Here is a 21,325-nt window from a genome sequence, read left to right on the forward strand (position 1 = left end):
AGGTATGTAGACGCTTTTTAAGACTAAAGTCTAGAATGTCTAGATTCTAGGCTTGTGATTTCTTGACATTTTTAGTTTCTGGAGATTCTATATTGTTGTTTTTTTTTATTTCTCACGAATCCCCATTTACAAAGTTTATTTTGTGAGATTTTCAGATTATTTCGTGAGAATTCTCGAGACGAGATTTCACGACCACAACCTTCTACTGCGATAGACCATAATTCATTATGCGATCAATGCGTTGAACACGCCCGTCCCACACTGCTTTCCACGCTCCAGTCTTCTGAGCGTCTTTACCAGACCCTGGATGTCTACAGCATATTTCCAGACATTATCTTTTAAAATTTACAGACTGACATGAACCCAACGCACCCATTTATCGTGATATTTATAAATGTAAGGCGCGAAGGTAGATATGTATATCTATCTTTTATCACTTTTTTTTATCTTATCTTGACTTGAGATAAGTGATAACTTATTATGCATATCAATATTTCACAAACATAACACATAATTAAATGTAGAAAATGTAAGTCAACAGGTAGGTGCATGTACTTATACCTAGGCCCTGGGGTTTCAAGTACTTAGCCAAGGTGATCAATCGTCGATCGCACCTAATTAGTGTTGCCATATCTATTAAACAATTAAAATATCAGTATATATACCGGTATTATTGGTCTAAAAAAGAAAAAAACGGTTTTAGTTCCAGAAACAACCGCGGTTGTAGGTAGGTACGTCTCGATCTAGAAGCCGTAGTCTACCTAGGTACCTACTGAATTGTTTCACACAAAAAAGAACACAAAAAATTTGAAAATTGTATCTGAAGACAGACCCAAATACAATATTATAATCCCACAAACAAATTATACAAATTATTTTTGAGCTTTTCCTCAAAAAAAATTAATGCATATACATTGAGTAGGTACCTATACAATACTGTTAATCACAAATCATAAATGGTCAGGTGTTTGAATTTAGAACTCAACTGTCAGTATAAAAAGTATTGAATGGTATGTCGAATGTTAGGATGTGGCGCCCTCACTCAGCGGACAACTTATAGTGGTGGATCTATATTTCGCATACAAAATAATTCAGTGCAAGCAAGCAATTCAGTGATTGCCTGATCACATATCACAAAAATTGGTGGCTTGAAGCTCGTCTACCCAACGTACATAATTATTGTTATTATTATACAATCAAATGTATTCCGTCTTACTCTCGCGCGGAGATTACGCACATGCCCAATAGTACTTTCTCACTCGCACGTATGCTTAAATTTTGTTCAGGCTTTTGCACCATAACATAAAATACACGTGTACAAACATGTGTTTGAAACTCAACGCAATGCCAGACCAGAAAAACCTTCATCAAATTAAATGTTGTTCGGACAGTTCACATTTTTTTTTTAAATGCGCGCTTTAATCAAAACAACACTCCGCGAGACGACGCGTCGTTACTTTCAGTGAAAAGCTTTTTGTGTGTTAATTTGCACGTCATGTTGTCAATTATGGGCATTTGTATAAAAACATTTAAAATGTTTGTAAACAGACTTATTACATTATACAGATACCTACATGGTTTATTTTTGTGGGTTTGTAGGCCTGCACCAGATAAGGAGCACAAAATTAACGGGAATTGGCTTACCCTACCGGGTGTGGTATAACGAGGTATAGATCTCGAGTGTGAACAAATATGGGATAGATTTAAACACGTGTAAAGAATACGTTATAATATGCATTAAATTTGTCATGTAAACAAAACGCGCGTTTAATCTTTGAGGACAGTCGGTTTTATGACCTAAAATAATAAAGCGAATCCTGCGTCAAAACTTTGGTCCATGTGCGACTGGCTTTCACATTTAGATCTTGTGTTCTATGCAATGACATTAATATGGACGAATCGTCTGGAAAAGAAAATGACACTCACTTTATTGTCAGGGTCTGCCGAATGGCATAATCTGTTCTAACGCCATTACAATAAAGGTGATATTGCTATAAATTCCTGATGCTTTTTGTTGGGTCTGCCGAATGGTTCGGTTCGAACGGGTTCACTCAAATGAACATTGACATTAGAAACACTGCCCTAACGACATTACAATAAAGGTCATATTGCTATAAATTCCCGATGCGTGATATCGCATAATGGAAATTGCGCGACGTCTACCAAAACATGCGAATGCGCGAATTTACTTGCTAGCTACTGTATTGAGTGCGTCGTCCATTAATAATGTCATTGGTTCTATGCAACATTGGTCTCACTCCAGACGATGAATATTTGGCCTGGACAATGTGGGAGTACAAAAACACTCAATCAAAGAGGTTTTTTCGATAGGCTTTTACAAAGATTTTTATAACAATTTATTCAGCCTTTCTTAAGGGCTTAGTCATATTAAGGTCAGAAAAGGAAAAAAAACTATATTAAAATTATTTCATAGATAATTTTCAAAATATTCGACTAAATAAATAATAAAAGGTCCTGATAGGTTTCCAACATAAGCTCTCGGGGGCGTTTATTTATTTTTATTGCAATCTGGGCTCATTTGATGGATGTCATTTAAACGATACATTATTCACCCGCCAATATTGTTAACACTTATTATAATATTTTGATTATGTTGTGCAAATGTGAAAAGGAATGACAATTTCCATATGATTTTTTGGAATGTAGTGTTATTTTATTTTAAAACGCGTGGGTAAAAAAATACAGTTACAATACTTTATTTTATTTATTAAATTGCAATATTGCATAAAAATACTATGTAGGTTGGTAATAATGCACGTACATACATTTTATTATTTATTTTGTTCTAAATTTAAATGTTTTCTCTCCGATGACCGAAACATTGTTTGCTAACATTTTTTGAATATTAATCTAGTTTAACATTATAATATACCTACCCGTATTACACCAATTATGCTGCATTTAAACTAAACATACACGCTTGTTATTTATTATATTAGATTGATCGTGTACAGAATGTCGAGAAGCAATATAGGTACATAATCACTGTTTTATAGTTGCACATAATTTTATCTAGATTCCCATCAGTAAGTAATCAGGAGTTTTTGATTGAAGCCATAAAACCGGCATGTGGGGGCAAATAATGAAAATAATACTGAATTCGTTGCAAGGTGTATCGGTAAAGGTTCTCAGAATTAGTTCGCAATGACAATGGTAATAAGAGTATTCAAAATACCTTAGATTTACAGTTATCGGGCATCGGTCGAATGCTGTCAAACCTGTTGTTTTCGTTAAAAAAAAACATTATGCCATATCATAAACCGACGTTGATTGTACGAATGCAGCGATTTTAATTATGTTGTAAATTGTAATATAAAAACAGGGCCTCTCCAAACATATAAATATATTTTTGGCATTCTTCGCCGGGTACATTGTCCTTTTGCAGACAACGCCTGCCTGACAGGTACCTACATATAACTTTGAAGTACAAAAAACATGACAAGGATTTCTATAAAATGGGCAAAACGATAGACAGAATTATGATCTAGGACTTACGTTTTATAAACAATGTGTATTGTATATTATTATAATCCAATTGGTAAGTAAAAAACTATTATTCCACTGAACGTAACCGCACCACTGACAACAACACGTCAACGACAAGCGCGACCAATGAGTCACTGCCGACAATATGGCCAATATTCAAACTATTTTAATCAGGATCAAACTTCATTTGGGCAAAATGATAGCAGTAATCGACACATAAAATTTTATTAATTTTGAAAGACAAAATAGCTATCAAAATTATGCAAAACTATATAATATTACTCATTTAGACTCTCGAGCCAGTGATATTAAAACATTGGACGCTAAAGATGCGCCCAGCGCGTAACGATTAGGTGGCCGTTCGATATAATTAGCATGCTATTTAAATATGGTAATTAAAAAGTAATTTCCATAGGTTAGGTTTGGTTAGGTTAACTTAACAAATAATCTAGTTTATCGGCTATTTTCAAAATGTGTTTTCCGCTGTATTCCTGATAACCGAATAGTACCTTTAAATGTTTACTTAAAGGCCACCTACAAAAAATAATTACCATTGCTCGTTGATGTTTTGCAAATTAAGAACACGTTATTTGTATTATCATACTGCACTTTATCATATATTAATAGAATGCAATTAATAATAGCTTATTACACTATACATATTTTTTACCGACATTGATTCTTTATCATTGATGATCAGAAAAATAAAATATATAAGTTTAAAAATATTGAAAGTAATCTGTTTATTAAATCACTAGATTACTTGTATTTTTGAATGAACCTCGACACTAATTGATTTGACCATATCATTTTGAATGATTTTTGTAAATCAATTCTCAAGCAGAGTGGTTTTTGAAAGTAACCCAAATATTTATTCTAAATGACTTTCTGACAAAATATAACACAATTTGAAACTCTCACCCAGCTTAACTTGATAGATTTTATGTTAATAAAGCAGATGGCATTCACATGTCATTTTCATTTATAAAAGTCGTCCAGAAAGGTTTTGACAACTCGATTATTCATTTAGATGATAATATAGTATAATAATAATAGAAGTGTTACAGTTAATGCAACACACCCATTATGCCACATTATTTCAGCAGGATTTCCAAACATTACGAAATCGTTGTACCTACAGTAAGTACATATGAGTTTAATAATTGATTATCAAAAAACGACATAAGCACCAAATGTAAAAACTGTGTACTGATTTTTTTCAATAATATTAATCAATTAATCTCTTTTAAATATCTTCAGAGGTGTGTAATAAATTTGTGTTATCAATGAATGATTACCAAATTTACTGTTTTTGTGCGTATAAATACCACAGTACGGCCCTGTATTCGCTGTCATTTTACATGTTGACCAACATGATGATATCGTAAAACTTGTGAAGAACAGTGGTATAAAAATATTTATAAAAACGTAAAACTGTTTTGTGTGTGAAAAGGGACATTTTAATCCAAAATTAAATATAATGGAGCTGTGCAATGAGAATATTTGCCTGCTGTGCTTATCGCAAAATGAAACCCTTATAGATATATTTGATTCACGACCTGACATCAAAATACCTCATAAAATCTACGTTTGTACAAATTTACAGGTATGAATATTATTATGACTACTGGCTGAAATCGTCAATTTCTGGAAACTGGAGGAAATTAAATTGATGAATTCTATTGTTTTTAGGTTGATGCTGGTGATGGATACCCAAATTCAATTTGCAAATCTTGTAAATTAAAACTTAATGACGCTTATCAATTCAGAATGGACTGCATTCGATCATACTCGATTCTTAAGAAAAACCGGAGCAACACCAGTGAAATTAAACTAATAGGTACCTAACTACGTAAGCCTTCTTTTTAATTGTCTACCTTCTAAATATGTGAGAGCACATCTAATTAATAGGCACCTACATCAGTGGAAGTTATGATATCTTTCACTGTTATTTTCTTCATTGCCTCTATTTTTATCGTGATTCCGGCATGCTATACCCAACGTACACCTTTCCATATTTGCTTCAAAAATTCTAAGAGAGGAGACATTACTAATGACATAGGTATAAACTTCGTCAATGAAAAATATTGAAGAAATGCTAGTGGACTAAGAAGGCACAAAACCCTTCTTGATTGCAGAGACACCCAGGTTTGGCAGAAACATCATGGAAAATAACAACTAATGGTTTACTAGAATATCTTGTTCAAACAGTTAAATAATTTATTAAAAAAAAATTAATGACACATTTTTTGTCCTGGATGCCCATATTAAACTATTCGATAAATCATCCATTCTTTATGCCATTTTTTTTAAATTTCGTTAAAGAACCTTAATCAAGCCCTCTGTAGTCCCCAATGTTAGTCATGTATGTGTTCTGACGGTGCTACTTTAAGGTAGATAGTGAGTCATGGCACTTTACGCAGGCTCTGAGCAACTGTATACTGAGCTTTGAGAACAGATGTTTATGACGACGTATACTGAGTGTGTGGTAGTATGACTTTAGGAGTACAATGAAATAATATAGCTGACCAAGCAGCATTTTATCACGCTGAGAGTGAAGAGGCGACAGCGGACCTGGCTTAGCCATGTTAGAATTTCTACTTGGCTTGCCTGTTCTTCAAGCCAACCAGATTCTGGCATCCTGGAAGACCGCTAAATCCTATATACACAGTGTATACGGTGGAGTTACGGTATGCTGGCATGACCTGAAATGACGCAAGAAGACTGGCGAGCGACTGTTGTGTTCATATGCTCCAACTAAGGGTCGAACATGGTCAAAGAGGTACAATGTCCTCCTGAACATCATATCCATCATAGAGGTGTGAATCACTTCTCCCCATGAGGACATTAAATATTTTACCCATTATGTGTCCTGACCTCTGCCTCAGCTTGAGTTTATTTCTGCTCAGAAGTGATTCGAAATACCAGGGCACTAGACATGGAAAAAGGTAGTACGTTATTGATATGATATATTTTCGAATTCCAGAATAAAATATTAAATTAAACATTTCTGTAATTCCAGGGAGTAGACATTGTAGCAGTCAGAAATCCAAATCAGTTGAAGGCCTGGTGAGTGTGTCTAGTATATTATTGTATAGTCTTGTATAGCAAATTGTCACCCTTGTCGCATCACTGGGGAATGAGGAAGGGTCAATCATGACACCAAAGTCCTCGGAGCTGGACTATTAGAGCTATGGAATGCAATCATAGAATCCTGTAATTAGATATAAAAAAATGAATTTTTGCCCATGAATTTGCTAATAATAATCAAAAACAAACAAAATCTTGAAGTGATCCGTGACGTCGGTTAGTAAATAAAGTAATACCTACTTTCATTTAAAATACAAAAGCTGATCGCCAATAGTAGCTCAATTTGGAAAGCGCTTCAGTGAATATTAAAAGCCATTAGTTATAATTTGTCGCAATTAAGTATGACTCCTTAAGCATAGTGGTCTATGTGCATGGGCACGGTACCCGAGAGATGCAGGTTCGATTCCTGCATTCCTGATCCTGATTTCAAAAAGATTTTTTCTATTGGTTATAATTTATAATATATTTTCTCAGAAGTGTTTTCAGAATTATGTATCTTCTAATTAAATTGTTGTTGGATGGCACTTTGCCTCGATATATTATTGGTACAGACCGGATTATATGCAATTGCATATTTAGCCCATTCTCACCGGTTATTGCATATTTTACCTAAAATCTAGTGATGATGCATATTTTCGCTATATTTACAATAAGTTTGAAAACATTTTGAGCAATAACCTAGGCTTTGAACCTTTGTGTCAAATTGATAGTTTTATTAATGGGACGGGTGAACTTTTGCCAGAAGTGCTAACAGCACCCAAATTCAAATACTGCCAAGTTACCTCAGTGGATATACTACTTATATGTGGTACTTATAAAAATATTTTGAGTGATCGAAGACACAATCTTACTACCGAACATTTGGAACAGTAAGTACCTGATTGTTAACGTTTACAAGAGTAACAAAATGTTATATAATTGTTAATTAATAATTATCGTTGATACATACTAATAAAATTGTATGCTAATTTTGAAATAAAAAAACTAAAAATTACTATTTTTTGTTGCATATTTTGACATTTTTCATGCATATTTCAAGCTTTTTATGTTGCATATAATCCGGTCTCTAATTATTGCCTACTGCTTTACCCATCTATTTTTTAATAATATTAATACTATCGACCGAAAGTACTTGATTTACATATTATGGACTTTAGTATGTGTCAGCTAGGTAAGGTTTTTTCGAGATTCAAGGCTTCCGCTGTACATAAACAGTTGGGAATCATCACATACTATTGAGCATCACATTCCCGGAGTGGACATACCTCAGCAATGCGATAAAAAAAAGAAGGAATTTATAAAATGAGACCCAAAACGTTTGCATGTAAAACTCTTTCTTCAGGTAACAACTTTAATATACCTATCTTCAAATTTCCTTCATAATAATATAAATTTTATTTTGCTTTCAGGAACGTCAAACTGAATTAAAAGTCTCCAATAAAAAACGCGAGTCAAGTGTGGATAATCGCAGAAAGACGAAACCGATTCCATCTCATTCTAAACATGGACTACCGTCTCCCAGAGATGTCATTAAATTGCCTGCCAAGAGGGTCTCAAATCGTGTTAGACTCAGAGACAAAATTAAAAATCAGAAGATCCGGAAGATACTATCGGATATCCCGAATGAAAAATGTAATATTTGTGGAAAGACATTTAAATCCATCGGCTATTTATCACATCATATGAGGGTACACACAGGTATTGCTTATTAAATTACATAGTACAAATAAAATAATATTTTTGTTCTTCATTTGCACAAACATATTATCATTATTATTCATGTCACAACAGGTTAGGGTGGGCCCTGGTCTACTTTAGTTACCGTCAATTCGAATCTTTCGTAAAGCTTTCAATTAGCTGGGTTAAAATACTATCCGATTATCGATATATGAATAAATACCATTCTTCTTCTTTCTGTTGCTACAACCCTATGTGAATCTTGACCACCTCCAGTATCTATCCACATCCAGATCTCCCCATAGCCGCTTCTTTCTAATTTAGGATACCTGAGGTCTTTGAATCCAACTCGACAATCAACTTGTATGATGTTGACCAGGTCGTCGTTTGCCTTCCAGTTTCTCGAATGTCAGTTTCTTTGTTATGCATGATTCATTCATATTCTGTACATTGCCCAGACATCTAGGGCGGTCTAATTTTATGGACATTAATATACCACAAATTCATATAATATCCAGGTTTATCTTAGCAATATCTGCACATTTAATAATTTGTGGAATCCAATGTAAGAACTACTATAGTCAGTCAGTGACACGAAACTGTAAATTTCGATGGTAGTGGTAGTTTTTCATAATACTTCGAATGCAATAATATGGTAAACTGCTTGTAAAAAATGATAATTGTTGCATATTGAAATAAATGGTTATAATTTTAACGAAATATGCAGTTGAAAATCTTCATTATTGCGAACAGGTAAACGCATTGCATTCAAAGATAATCAATAACTAACACTGCCATTTTAACTCACAATTCATTGCCAGGGCCTGAATGTAGTCGGGCTTGGTTGAGTGACACTAAAATTGCTTGAAAATGCATGCGGTTTTGATAATCAGTTGTGTGCGATAATAGTCTGAAAATTACTACAAATGAATCCGTAATGCAAAATAACTTGTAGCTAATTTCATCATTAGTCCATTAGTCCTTTTTTTAGCTTCACTTTCATTTATTTAGGAGTGTGAGAAAGAAAAAAAAATCCTGCTCCGATCTTAGAGGACAACGTATGACCGCAATATCAATTTTATTATCATTTATTATATTTGTTATTTTTAGGTGTTAAACCATACCACTGTAAAATCTGCAGAAAAACATTCTCCCAGAATAGCGCCTTGATTGTACATTTGAGAAGACACTCAGGAGATAAGCCTTACATTTGCAAGTAAGATTATAAATTGTATATTTACCTATTTGAAGCCGTCGACACTCACCGTCTGAAGTGTCAACAGCTTCAAATACCTAATGGTACACATCGCGGGAGATAGAAAAAATAGTGAATCATGGCACCTTATGAAGGCTCAGAGCAACCGTATACTGAGCTTCGAGAACAGATGTTTGCGACGAATACTGGGTATGCGGTGATATTATTTTAGAAAGCGGACCAAGTAGCTTTCATCACGCTGAGAGTTCAACCTGGCTCGGCCATGCGCTTCGGATACCTGAATGCAATTACAACCTGGCTTGCCTATTCTTCAAACTGGCTGGATTCTGATCTCCTAGAAAGCCACTCAATACTATACAGGGTGTATACGGCGGATTTACGGGATGCTGGCATGACCTGGAGCGACACAAGAAAATTGGCAAAAGGCAGGGATTCTTGGAGGCGCTGTGTGGTGTCCATATGCTTCTGCTAAGGGGGCAGACATGGTTAAAGAGAAGAGGAAAGATACTTACCTATAAGCAGTGAGATTCGCGTGCCAGGGATTTTATGAAAACTCTGAAAAGCTTGTGAAAAAAATATGAGTGGAAATCTTTTTGAAACAAACATAATATGTAAAGGGTACATGGCAAAAACAGGCTCATCGCATTTTTCTCAGTTTTGAGATTTAAATGCCACTTTGTTCAACAAACTACCAAATCGATTTCATTGCTTCGTAAATGAAGGGAGAAGAAAGTGTAGTCAAGGAAAAAATCAGCTCATTGTGTATGAAACTGCATAAAAATGTAGAATGTGTTTTTATAACTTTTTTTCACTTCAAAATAAATGAGAAGTCAATATATAAATTATTTCTTATTATTAAACCCATTTTCCAATCAATAATGATTTCATTCTTTTTTTTGCTCTACTGCACAATTATACCTTTGTCAATGAGCTTATTTTTGCCGTGTACCCTTCATATATCTTAGACCTTCACACTACAATAACTGGTATTTTTTAGGGTGCCGTTGAACGAAAGAGTTTAAAACCACTGCTATGATAAATTGATATTTACGCATTGCAAGATCTTAGTTTGATGATGTAATTTTATTGATTTCAGTCTATGTGGGAAAGGATTTACTCAATCTGGCAACCTTGCTGTACATCACCGATCACACACCGGCGAAAGACCATTCCAATGTGACATCTGTGCCAAGTCGTTTTCACAGGTACGCCATGCTTACATACATAATTTATTAACCCTCAGAAACATACATATTAGAATAAATATATTTTTTTAAATATCTGTAGGTACTCAAACTTGCGTCCATCGGATTCTGACCAATATGCTTTACCAATTAAATAATCTGTACAATAATAATCACACAAAAATTGACTATCAATTTTGTGTCTGAGGGTTATTTCAAATTCAGTTAATATTAACGAGCATCTTTTACAGTAATTTCATATTAAGGCTATACCTCAGTTGAGGCATGGTCTAAAAAGATCGTGGCTAGGCGATGCGCGGATTGCGAGTCGCGGGTGCAAATGACGCATGCCGAACGAAATATAATTTGTCATATAAATCCAACATGCGTCCATTTAATGTTCTGTTTATTGTTATATTAGTAACAATAATAATATGTTCATTGACATGTATTCTTTTTAAGTAAATGCGTAACGTTTTTAGTCATCACACGATTTAAGAATTAATACCCCGTCGCCATCACGAAACAAATTGACGTATTCACACCTCGATGTTCGGTCTCCGACTAACAGCGAGTCCAAAATTTCGTCGCGCCTATAGTTGAAAATTATTTGCCGTTTCACTGAAGTATCGCCTTAATAGTTTATAAAAACTTTTAACAATGTAGTAGATACTCTATCTGTGGTTTATTTGAATAAATGCACACACCACGGATACAGCGACCTTAAAATTTGGATAATATTATGGGTAACCCTCGTTGATTGTGACCCCGACGAGTGTGAATTTGTCATTTCGCGATTGATTTTTAATAATATTTTTTGTCATGCACCTATTTTGACATGTGCCACATGCCAGGAATCATCATAATGAATGGACTCATGTGTGTATGATCAGATTATTTGACAGTTCAGACAGATTCTTTTTTGTAACATGGAACTAAATGAATGTTATTCTTTCAGTTAATTTCAAAGTTATATTACCTTTTTATTTTATGTATGGCGTTTATTTTGTTTTTACTTTTGGTTAATACTATTTTCAATTTTAAATTGTTTTGTTTTTCAAATCCCCCATTGGTTGAAAAATTTTGATTATCGCGGCTGTGTCCAAAACATTTCCCCTGCGACTAACCTGTAACAAAATACTATTACTATATATTGTCCGCAGGTGTAATAAGGTTGGAAAACACAATTCTACACCACTCCACTAGACGTCTTCAACGTAGTGTCATGTATTATAAATGATTATTTTTTTGTTTTCAGGTTGGCAATTTGTATATTCACAAGCGTATACATACGGGAGAACGCCAATATGTGTGTGAAATCTGCAACAAGGCTTTCAAATTCCCTTCGCACCTCGCTGAGCATTCCAGGATTCATTCCATCAAGAAACAATACCATTGCTCCATATGTGATAAAGGTGTCTATCAATCATGTTATACATATCTACATTTTTAGTTTCAGTCCATGAAGTGAAACTGTAGAAAAGACACTATCCAAATGTCATTAATAGATTAGGAATAGCTCAAGCCTTAAGGTTCAATTACATTATGATTACATCACGTACTCTCACATGCTGGTACGGTGACAAAATTTAGTATATGGTTTCGTCATTCCGCAGAATATTTTAAATGATCACTGTCTCTATAAATTCAATGATGGGGAGTGCCAACTATAATGTATTAGTATTTTGAATTATTTTTCATTATTTGCTAATTTCAATTAATCTTAACAGTTTCTACGTGTGCGTACGTTGAAATTACTTGCGATATTGCATCCATACTTAATATTTTGAACAGAATAGAGTGTCTGACTGACAATGTGCTTTTAAAGGTTCAAAATGTGCTACGGGATGGGAGCATCAGTCTGACAATATTTTAAATACCAAGAAAAATGACATTACACGCGTTTTTTTCCCGTAGCAGCAGCTTACTGTGACAGCACATAACGTGATCATAATATATTTGAACCTTGAATGTAACGCTTTGTGTATTCTTGGCATTTGTACTGTCATCTCCGTAAGGTTAAGGGCGTAGGTTGCACTGGACCCCCCTCACCCCCCTGGATGAAGTTGTTATAGTTATCGTCTGCTGGCTAATACATTATTTACAGGTTACAGCGTATAGGTACAATTGAAATATTTATAAAATAAATAAATTTGCAGAGGCGTCAGCTCCGAGCAACGTGAACGAACCGACGCCTCGAGAGCCCGAAAACCGAATGAATCAAATCTTCTAGGGCTCAGGTCAAGTCTCCGGAAAACAAAACCGATTGTTTTCGCCCCAAATCCGCGTTGTCAATTAATACGCATGTCCCCGAGAGAGAAGCCAGCAGACGATAACAATAACCACTTCATCACGGGGCGGGGGATTCCAGCGCAATCTACGCCCCCCCCCCCCCCGTCCTTTCGGAGGTGGCATTTGTCACCCCACGTTGGGAGATTGATAAATTTGTAATATATTATTCTTAATCCAACGAAAACAAATAAGTATGAATGAAAAAGTGTGCACAATGTTGTCGTATCGCCCAAAGTATACCAAAACTATTATGGTTTGGTTTAGTCAGGGTTTAATTGATTTTTAAAAACTAACCTACACCATCTGTAAATTGTAGTCTTATTTCAATAAAAACACATATGCATGACTAACAAAGTTTAATGTGCACTATTTATGGTGGATCTTAACAGCGTACCCCACCCTTCACTATTGCGATATAGATATTGAATATTCCTATGAAGTGTAGGGATTTTTCAGGCTTGGACTTTTTCATTTGTTACCTTTATACAGCACCATAAGCTTTGGAAGTGTACAAATGACAATGCTGATCTTCATTTTATTGTTTCAGGATTTCACAAGCGAAGTTACCTCTCGACCCACATGAGGATTCATACGGGAGAAAAGCCTTACAAATGCGAACATTGTGGAAAGTCCTTCAGGTCAATATTTATATTATGTATACAAACGTCTTATTTTAATTCCAATACTTACTTGTATAAAACTATTTTCCAGCCAAAAATCATGAACAGATATAAGACAGTTTCAGAAATCTATTTGTAATATAATTGTGGGTTAATTGAATTGACACTGTCCCATACACCTAACCTATTTGTTTTGTTTCTTACAGTAATTCCAGTAATTTAGCGGCACACATACGAATACACACAGGGTCCAAACCATACGTTTGCTCGTATTGCAGCAAAGGATTCGCCCAATCGTCAGCTCTGGTAAAATATTCTATTGATCGAATTTTCCATATGATCCTAAATTGTAACGGGTTCAAATAGACCTAGTGTAGACACAAACACATGTGGTTAGGATTAGAAGCAACCGTACTGTGTGTATTTTTCATACGTTTGTAAAGGACGTTTGCACACACTGTGTTGATGCGTCAAACATGTGCAACTTGTTATGGTAATTCATGGCTCATCAGCTCATTGCAGTAACTGCTGAATGATCTCCCTCCAAACACATACCCACTACGCTTCCCTACTGCCCTAAATCGGAGGTACAAGTGGTCATGTCTGCACTAAGTCTGAAGCCCGTATGCATAGTAGTACTTATCGAAATAAGTTGGCTTAAACACATCGGGAAACCAGGTAGGCGAAAGATTGAAACAAAAGTGACAGTTTGTTATGTCATGTGTTTCCGACAAAGCAAAATTATTTTGAATAGTTACGGATTATCTACGCAAACACAAAAGACTAATAGAATTAAATAGTCTTAATATATTATTCAAACTGTCTAAACTAGAGTGATATACTATATTGTATGCATGCGTCAATTGACGCCATTTGAATAAATAAAATTGCATTGCCATGTCAAATTAAAGAATATATGAATGATGAAGACACTATGTACTGTATCTGCGAATCGTTCATTTGATCACCACTGATAACGCAACCATTTAATTATTTAAAGTATATATAAACCATTTCTACCCCTTCAGCGAGTTTTCTCGCTCTATGAGGCCATGATTGACAGGCAGCACATACAAATTTCACGAGTTATTTCATCCGAATTTAAACTCAAATTACTAGCCACTGTCGATTGATTTGCATAATATAAAAAATTAAACACACAGTGACATCTGTTTGAATAATTATGAAATACTAAGCCACAAATTATCAGTATTACGGCGATTTTAGTAAGAGCTTCGTACTACATTCAATGTGTGTCGTAAAAATCTGCATCCTGTCAGATACTGCCATAGTAATATCATGAGGCATGGAAAGGGTTAATAATTTTTGGGAAAATAGAATTATAAAAATGGCACGGGAAGCAATGTTGCCATCTTATTCATGGGTTTGGTATCAGTCATTCCATTTACATCTATGCGTGGGCTTCGATGTTAGTTATATGTTGACATTAGGACCCGTAGGATGTAAACCAGCTACATAATATATTATTTATTTTCTTTTAGGTACGTCATATCAAACAGCATAATAAAGCTGTGGTTAAAAGTAACAAGGAAATCAAACTAAACATACAGAAAAATGCAATAGCAAAAAAAAATTACGAGATAAAAACAGAAATATCAACTGAAAATCTTCTACCAACAGTTATAGTGAATGAAAAGTCTCATTCAACTAAGAAAATTCCATCGGTAACAAATATATTGCACAGTATGCAAACAGGTGTCGTTTATCAAGAAAATGTACAATCGAAGAGTATTGTCATTAAAGAAAACAAACTTTTACACGATGTTAAGAAGTCTTGGACTAATAAAATAGCTATTCAGAATGTTAGCATTTTAAAGAGATGTCACGTGGAAGAAGCATCTAGAAATTATTCGGAGTCTTCTGTAACAGCAGAAGTAAGTAACCACCGATATCATGAATCAAAGATGATCAGAAATATCGAAAGAGTACCGTCTGTTATTGAGAACACTCCGCAATTGTTTACATTTCAGCCGATTAACGAAGGCAGTAACATTGGAGCTTATAAACTGTATCAAGTCGACAGTAATACAGAAGGGACATTGCTGTACGATGCGGAGAGTGCGGTTCCGTGCAAAATAGAAAATACTTTTCAGATATTTGAAACCGCAAAGACCGATTCGCCGGCGATTGAAGACAATTGGAAGAATATTAACTACGTGTCGACGTTGCGAAATCCGTTTTACGTGGAGTATCAAACGGAAGATAATGCGAGGGCTGACGACAATATCAGCCTGGTGGCGCCAACTTGCGATTATCGGGGTGCCTCGTCGGTGAATGGAACTGATAATTTGATGTACGAATTAGTGAATCCAGATTTAAAAGGAAATGAAGTGAATGTTATTAACTTTGTACAGTCGAATGATCACTCGAATAGATATTGAATAATAAAAACATTTGACACTTTGTGAATTATCATTTTTTTATTCTCGTCGGAATACGTAAAGTGATAAATGTGATATATCTATCACAATTAGGTCTTTTTCGATGTAAAGTGATATGTTAGAATAAGCCTGCTGGTAATAAAATAATAAAAGGTAATAAAACTTGTATGATTAATGTATCCCCTTCAAAATCTCAATAAGAGCATATTTTATTACATCTGAATGTACATACATGCTTTTTACATTTTCATGACTCAATTCATTTGTGCCTATGTTATTATTTCTACCAAAATCCATCCCGTGACATGTTAGACACGCCTGTTATAGATCATTACCAGGGAACACAGAATTAATGTGGACTGAAATACCTAACGGGTGTGGAGTAACAGGCAACCGATCTCGAGTGTGGAAAAATATGGGATAAACTTAAACACATATCAAGAATACTTTAATCTAAGCATGTGCATTGTTCTGACAACTGCTATCAGTTTATGCACTGACAATATTGGTGTATTTGAAGTAGAGATGGGAAAACTGGTAGATTTTGAAGACCATGTATACTTACTACCGGTATCAGTGTTGCCATCTTTTCAAAGTGGAATTATAGTACAGAGCCTCCAAATTTAAAGTATTTGGGGAAAAAATATAGTACGCGTTGTCATCTGTTGAAAATGTATAGGTTTTTTTGTTTCTCAGAAAAAAATAACCGAGAATTTAAGAAACTCCGAGACCCCTTTTTATTCAGGTACCTCTTCCGACCAAAAATGCTTACCGACGAATTCAAGAAATTTCATTTTAAACCAGTCAACAAAGAAACTAAAACCAACTCCTTATTAGTATTTGAAATACGTATCGTCTCAGGGAACTCCGTGTATCAGCTTCAATAGAATCGCTAAAAATACGCTGAGCTCGGCTTGTCGAAAAGGCCCATTTGTTATAAAATTTTAAACACATTTTAAATTTATGAGTTTTTCTGTTAGGTTACAATATTCTTGTTAACAAAAATGGATGACAGTGATTTTTTTTTAAATTTCAAACATGTTTTGAGCGGTCATATAACAAGCCTAAGCCTGTGCGTCATCTCACCACTGTGCTGCGACACATAATTTTTTACCTATTATTCATACATTCGAACGCAGTAGACTAATAAATTAAAATATACCTATATTCAAGGGCTATCTCGTTCGCGTGCATTTAATGTCAATGGTGTTGAAAGTCTACCAACTGGCGAGTGCACAGAACAGCGACTCGTGATGGATATCATCACAAGTTTTTTGGAAGAAGTTTATTGGGCCACACATACTGAGTATGGGTAGTTTCATCCGAAACTTGAGTACACAAACTGATGACAGTATTTCCAACTCACCTCTAATTTGAAGGTTGCAACATAGACTAATGCACGTCTATAATGTGTTTCATTTTCGTGTGACACTCACATTCAAAGCTTGCTTCAAAATGTAGTGTATTGGGTGTATAGCCTATATGAATTCTATTTATTAATCTGTTCTGTGATCATTACATATTATTGTGTGAAATTATATACAGAATACATATCTCCTGACTGCTGCAACGTCTTGTCGTACTCTTGGATGTGATGATAGCTACAGAATCATGTACCACACTGTGAAAGCCATGACAATGTTTATTTTTTATCAGATTTTGACCATAATATCGCACCCTCGCAACTAAACTGCCACAATCCAAAAATCGTCAAACAGAGAAAACCAGCTTTGAAGTTTTTACTTTTCGCATTTTTGTACTGTGTTTTTGAAATATGTTTAGATATTGAATGAAGTTTTGACTTGAATTTATTGACTTAGAGATATGAAATTTTCGGTACATATAATGAACGATAGACAATGAAACATAGTAATTAACTCAAAACACGTAAATTTGGACTGGTTTTTGGACTTTTGGTGGCGGTTTAGTTGCGAGGGTGCGATATGTGGATATACCTGTTTTATGAAAGTAAAATTTTAGGAGGCTTCATAGGAGCACTTACCAGAATTAAAAAATATGTGTGATATGATTGTATTTCTAATTTATTTACCTACCTATTTTCTTCTGTCTTTTTTGCATTCCGTGGTTTCATTACAAATCTTGTAAATGTTTTATTTAGACATGAATTTGATCTCAATACTATACTTTACCACATGATGGCTGTGCGCCTTAATACATTGGACGCTAAAGACCCGCCCAGCACGTAACGATTAGGTGGCCATTCAATATAATTAGAATGCTATTTAAATGTGGTAATTAAAAAGATTTTTTAATTACCACATTTAATACTAGGATCAAAGAACATTTAGCCTGTGCCAAAAATGGTAATGAATCTTCAGCTTTTGGAAATCATTTAAGTTTAAATAATCACTCTTTTAATATCAGTAAAAATTTTAAAATCCTGCATTTGAATGAGAAATCTATAAAATTGGATAAACAGGAAATCCTAGAAATTAATAGGTATAAATTTTTGCCCAATTCTAATTTGTTAAATGATCAATTATATTTTGTGTCTTCTCCATTATTGTACCCTATTTAATATTTGGGATTGTCATAACATAACTTTATATATTGTACATTATTTATTATTTTTATTGAATTCTGACTCATATTTTGGTTGTATTTGTTTTTTATTCCATCTCACTTCAATTGATAATTTTATTTTATTTTTTATAAAAAAAAAAAAAATTATTGTTAATTTTGACTAATTATAATTATTTGTTGATATTAATGTTATTGTAAGTGTAGATTGTTTTATATTTTGTGGTTTGTTAATATTTTAAATAATTTGTTTAACGCCCCTGACGTAGTATGAAATATTAATGTCCAACCTCATTAGTTTTAAATTAGTCTGTTATTGGGAAGGTATTATTGGACGGATAATTATTATGTACCTATTGTTATATTATTTCTATCGCTTTGAATTTTGTTTGATAAATATTGTTTTATATAAAAAAAAAAAAATGTATTCAGTCGAAAATGTCCCACTGAAGCGGACGAAACCGGTCCTAATATATTAATTAAAAGTGGAATAAGTACTATAAAAAAAATTGCGTTTTATTAAATAAAAACAACAATACAATGCAGTTCCACCATGAATTGACAGTTAACAAAATAAAGGAAATTAAAAAGTAATTATCTAGTCAGCAGTCAATGTGTTTTATTAAGCATCGGCCTATAATGTCATCGGTCCCAAGTTCGAATCCTGGGTCTGGCAAGTACACATATTGTTTTTCAATTAGTGTATGAGTCAGAGTATGAACCTAATAGGTTGAGCAAGTGGTTAACATCCATTTCTCGTAAAAACAAAATCTGTTGATGCAAAGAATCAGACATGGTAAAAAAAAAAAACACTGCTGTCATCTATCGCCGATACAACAACTGCATATATAGATACAAATTTCCAGACACGATTGGTCCGATAATTTGATACATTTACAATAATTGGATAATAGACAAAAAAAAAAGGAAAACAAATTTTCATTTTTTGAATATAATTTATATTCACTATAACTGCTGTTGTATATATATACTAATCGTCATTTCACATTCGAAAGACATGCGTACATCTAAAACAAAACCATTTTTGAACAATTTCCACACGAGTACACCAATCTACACTTTGATTATAAAGTGGTTTGATAATGATGTCTATCGTAAAACCGAAACTGCATCCACCTCAAAACCAATACGATCATAACTAAAATGGTAGACTCTCTACTAACGTGGAACTCATCTTACATAACATCCCACATCGAAACAGTTCACATAATTAAATACAATATATATACACATAATATATAATATATATACAAAGTTCATTAATAATTAGACCCATTGATTAACATACAAAGTAGATTTCAAGTAATTTTCAATAAAAATGTATTAGTAATAATTCTTCATAATATAAAATAATAAAAAAAATTATATTATTATATTTTATCGACAAAACAATCAATTAAAATTAATATTTTAATAATCAATTAAACAAATTAGGCAGTGGACCCAATAACTAACATTTACCTGCCCAATATCAGATATTTTTATGTAAAAAAAAATAGCATTGGATTATAGGACAAAAGCAGTGTTGGCCACGTTTTTCTACATCGATTATTAATAGTACAAATGTGTAAAAATTATAGTATTTTGGCATATTTGGTGTAAAATTATAGTATTTTGTTTTTCACATAATATACGGTATTTTTGTTATGTGGTTATAGTGTCTGTACCATGGCCCCCACATCCTGAAGCGGGCCCCCAGGCCAGGATCTTTGGCGGCCCCCCTACCTATCACTACAGTTAAAGGCAGTCTGACGTTCTAAAGTGGCGTTTTCTAAATGGTGTTCGAAGTCAATAAAAATGTATTTTTAACACATCGAATATGGAGTTGTCGAGTATGAACACACAATAACCATAAATTGCATCGCACAACCATTATTTTAAAATGGTAATAACACCGAAGTAAAATAGTTAGCGCAATTATGTGGTCAACCCGCCACGCCGGCCCCCCCCTGAACCCGGGCCCCTAGGCTAGAGCCCTGTCAGCCCCCCCCCCCCCCCCCTTGTGGGGGCCATGGTCTGTACACATGCATGGATTTACTAGTGCCAATAGTGTGTAAAACTATCACGATAACTGTTTACACGCAAAAGTGCTGATCTTATGGTGCAGATTGTGAAAATTGGTCTATACACCCACGACGGCCGTAGTGTGAAGTTCTCTGCAAATGAACTTGCAATGCGAGTCTCTTTTATCTAACTAAATCAGTGGACCAGTGATCCTTTTTTTGCTTCAATTTCATACAATTAGGCTTTATAGAGATAGAAGGAGGTTTTCAACATCTTTGAGTATTGTACCATAATTATAGTACAGTTGGCAACACTGGATAGGAGTATTATTTTGAAGGTTTCTACTTTATAGCAATCAAAAAACAATTGATATTACCTATGACAAATCATTAATTGAGCTGCTGAGGATCAAACAAATACAAGTGAACCGGTGACCAAGTCAAATAAATCGACTTTAAAATGAAATATTAATTATACATGCGATTGTAAATTATAGATACCTAACCGTTTTCAACACTCTGTAAATGAGGTCTCGTTCTCAAATGATCATTTATTACTATTCCACGAATAAATATTGCTATTTCTTTACATTCATTATCAATGATTTTAGTGTTTGATGGACTTATGATCAAACTAAAACATTAAAATCATAATATACGGTTGCTATGAAAATTATAATGACATTTTATATTATACTCCAATATTGAGAATAAAATGCTTATGTACTCAGACCTTGGATTGTGAGCATAATTTATTTTGGATACGTGTTGT

At 34.1% G+C, this 21,325-nt stretch overlaps 2 protein-coding genes across 2 annotated transcripts in view; one reads left to right on the forward strand and one right to left on the reverse strand.

Moving 5' to 3' along the window:
- The window catches only part of l(2)gl (LLGL domain-containing protein l(2)gl), a 109,522-nt gene extending 105,879 nt beyond the window's left edge, over positions 1-3,643 (reverse strand). The window contains exon 1 of the mRNA XM_085949726.1: positions 3,517-3,643. The gene's annotated coding sequence lies outside the window, so the exon portion shown is untranslated. The remainder of the gene's footprint in view (positions 1-3,516) is intronic.
- Positions 3,644-4,912: 1,269 nt separating this feature from the next.
- Positions 4,913-16,249, forward strand: LOC147070265 (uncharacterized). The gene is made up of 10 exons (XM_085949485.1): positions 4,913-5,113; positions 5,200-5,347; positions 6,530-6,576; positions 8,007-8,295; positions 9,385-9,490; positions 10,587-10,695; positions 11,933-12,089; positions 13,514-13,604; positions 13,793-13,892; positions 15,089-16,249. The coding sequence occupies exons 1-10, from the start codon at positions 4,988-4,990 to the stop codon at positions 15,986-15,988; spliced, it is 2,073 nt and encodes a 690-aa protein (XP_085805611.1). The 5' UTR covers positions 4,913-4,987; the 3' UTR covers positions 15,989-16,249.
- Positions 16,250-21,325: the final 5,076 nt, after the last annotated feature.

The sequence above is a fragment of the Rhyacophila brunnea genome, unplaced genomic scaffold (genome assembly GCF_057557595.1).
Source record: "Rhyacophila brunnea isolate RB1 unplaced genomic scaffold, BYU_Rbru_1.0 scaffold_22, whole genome shotgun sequence".
Classification (NCBI taxonomy): domain Eukaryota; kingdom Metazoa; phylum Arthropoda; class Insecta; order Trichoptera; family Rhyacophilidae; genus Rhyacophila; species Rhyacophila brunnea.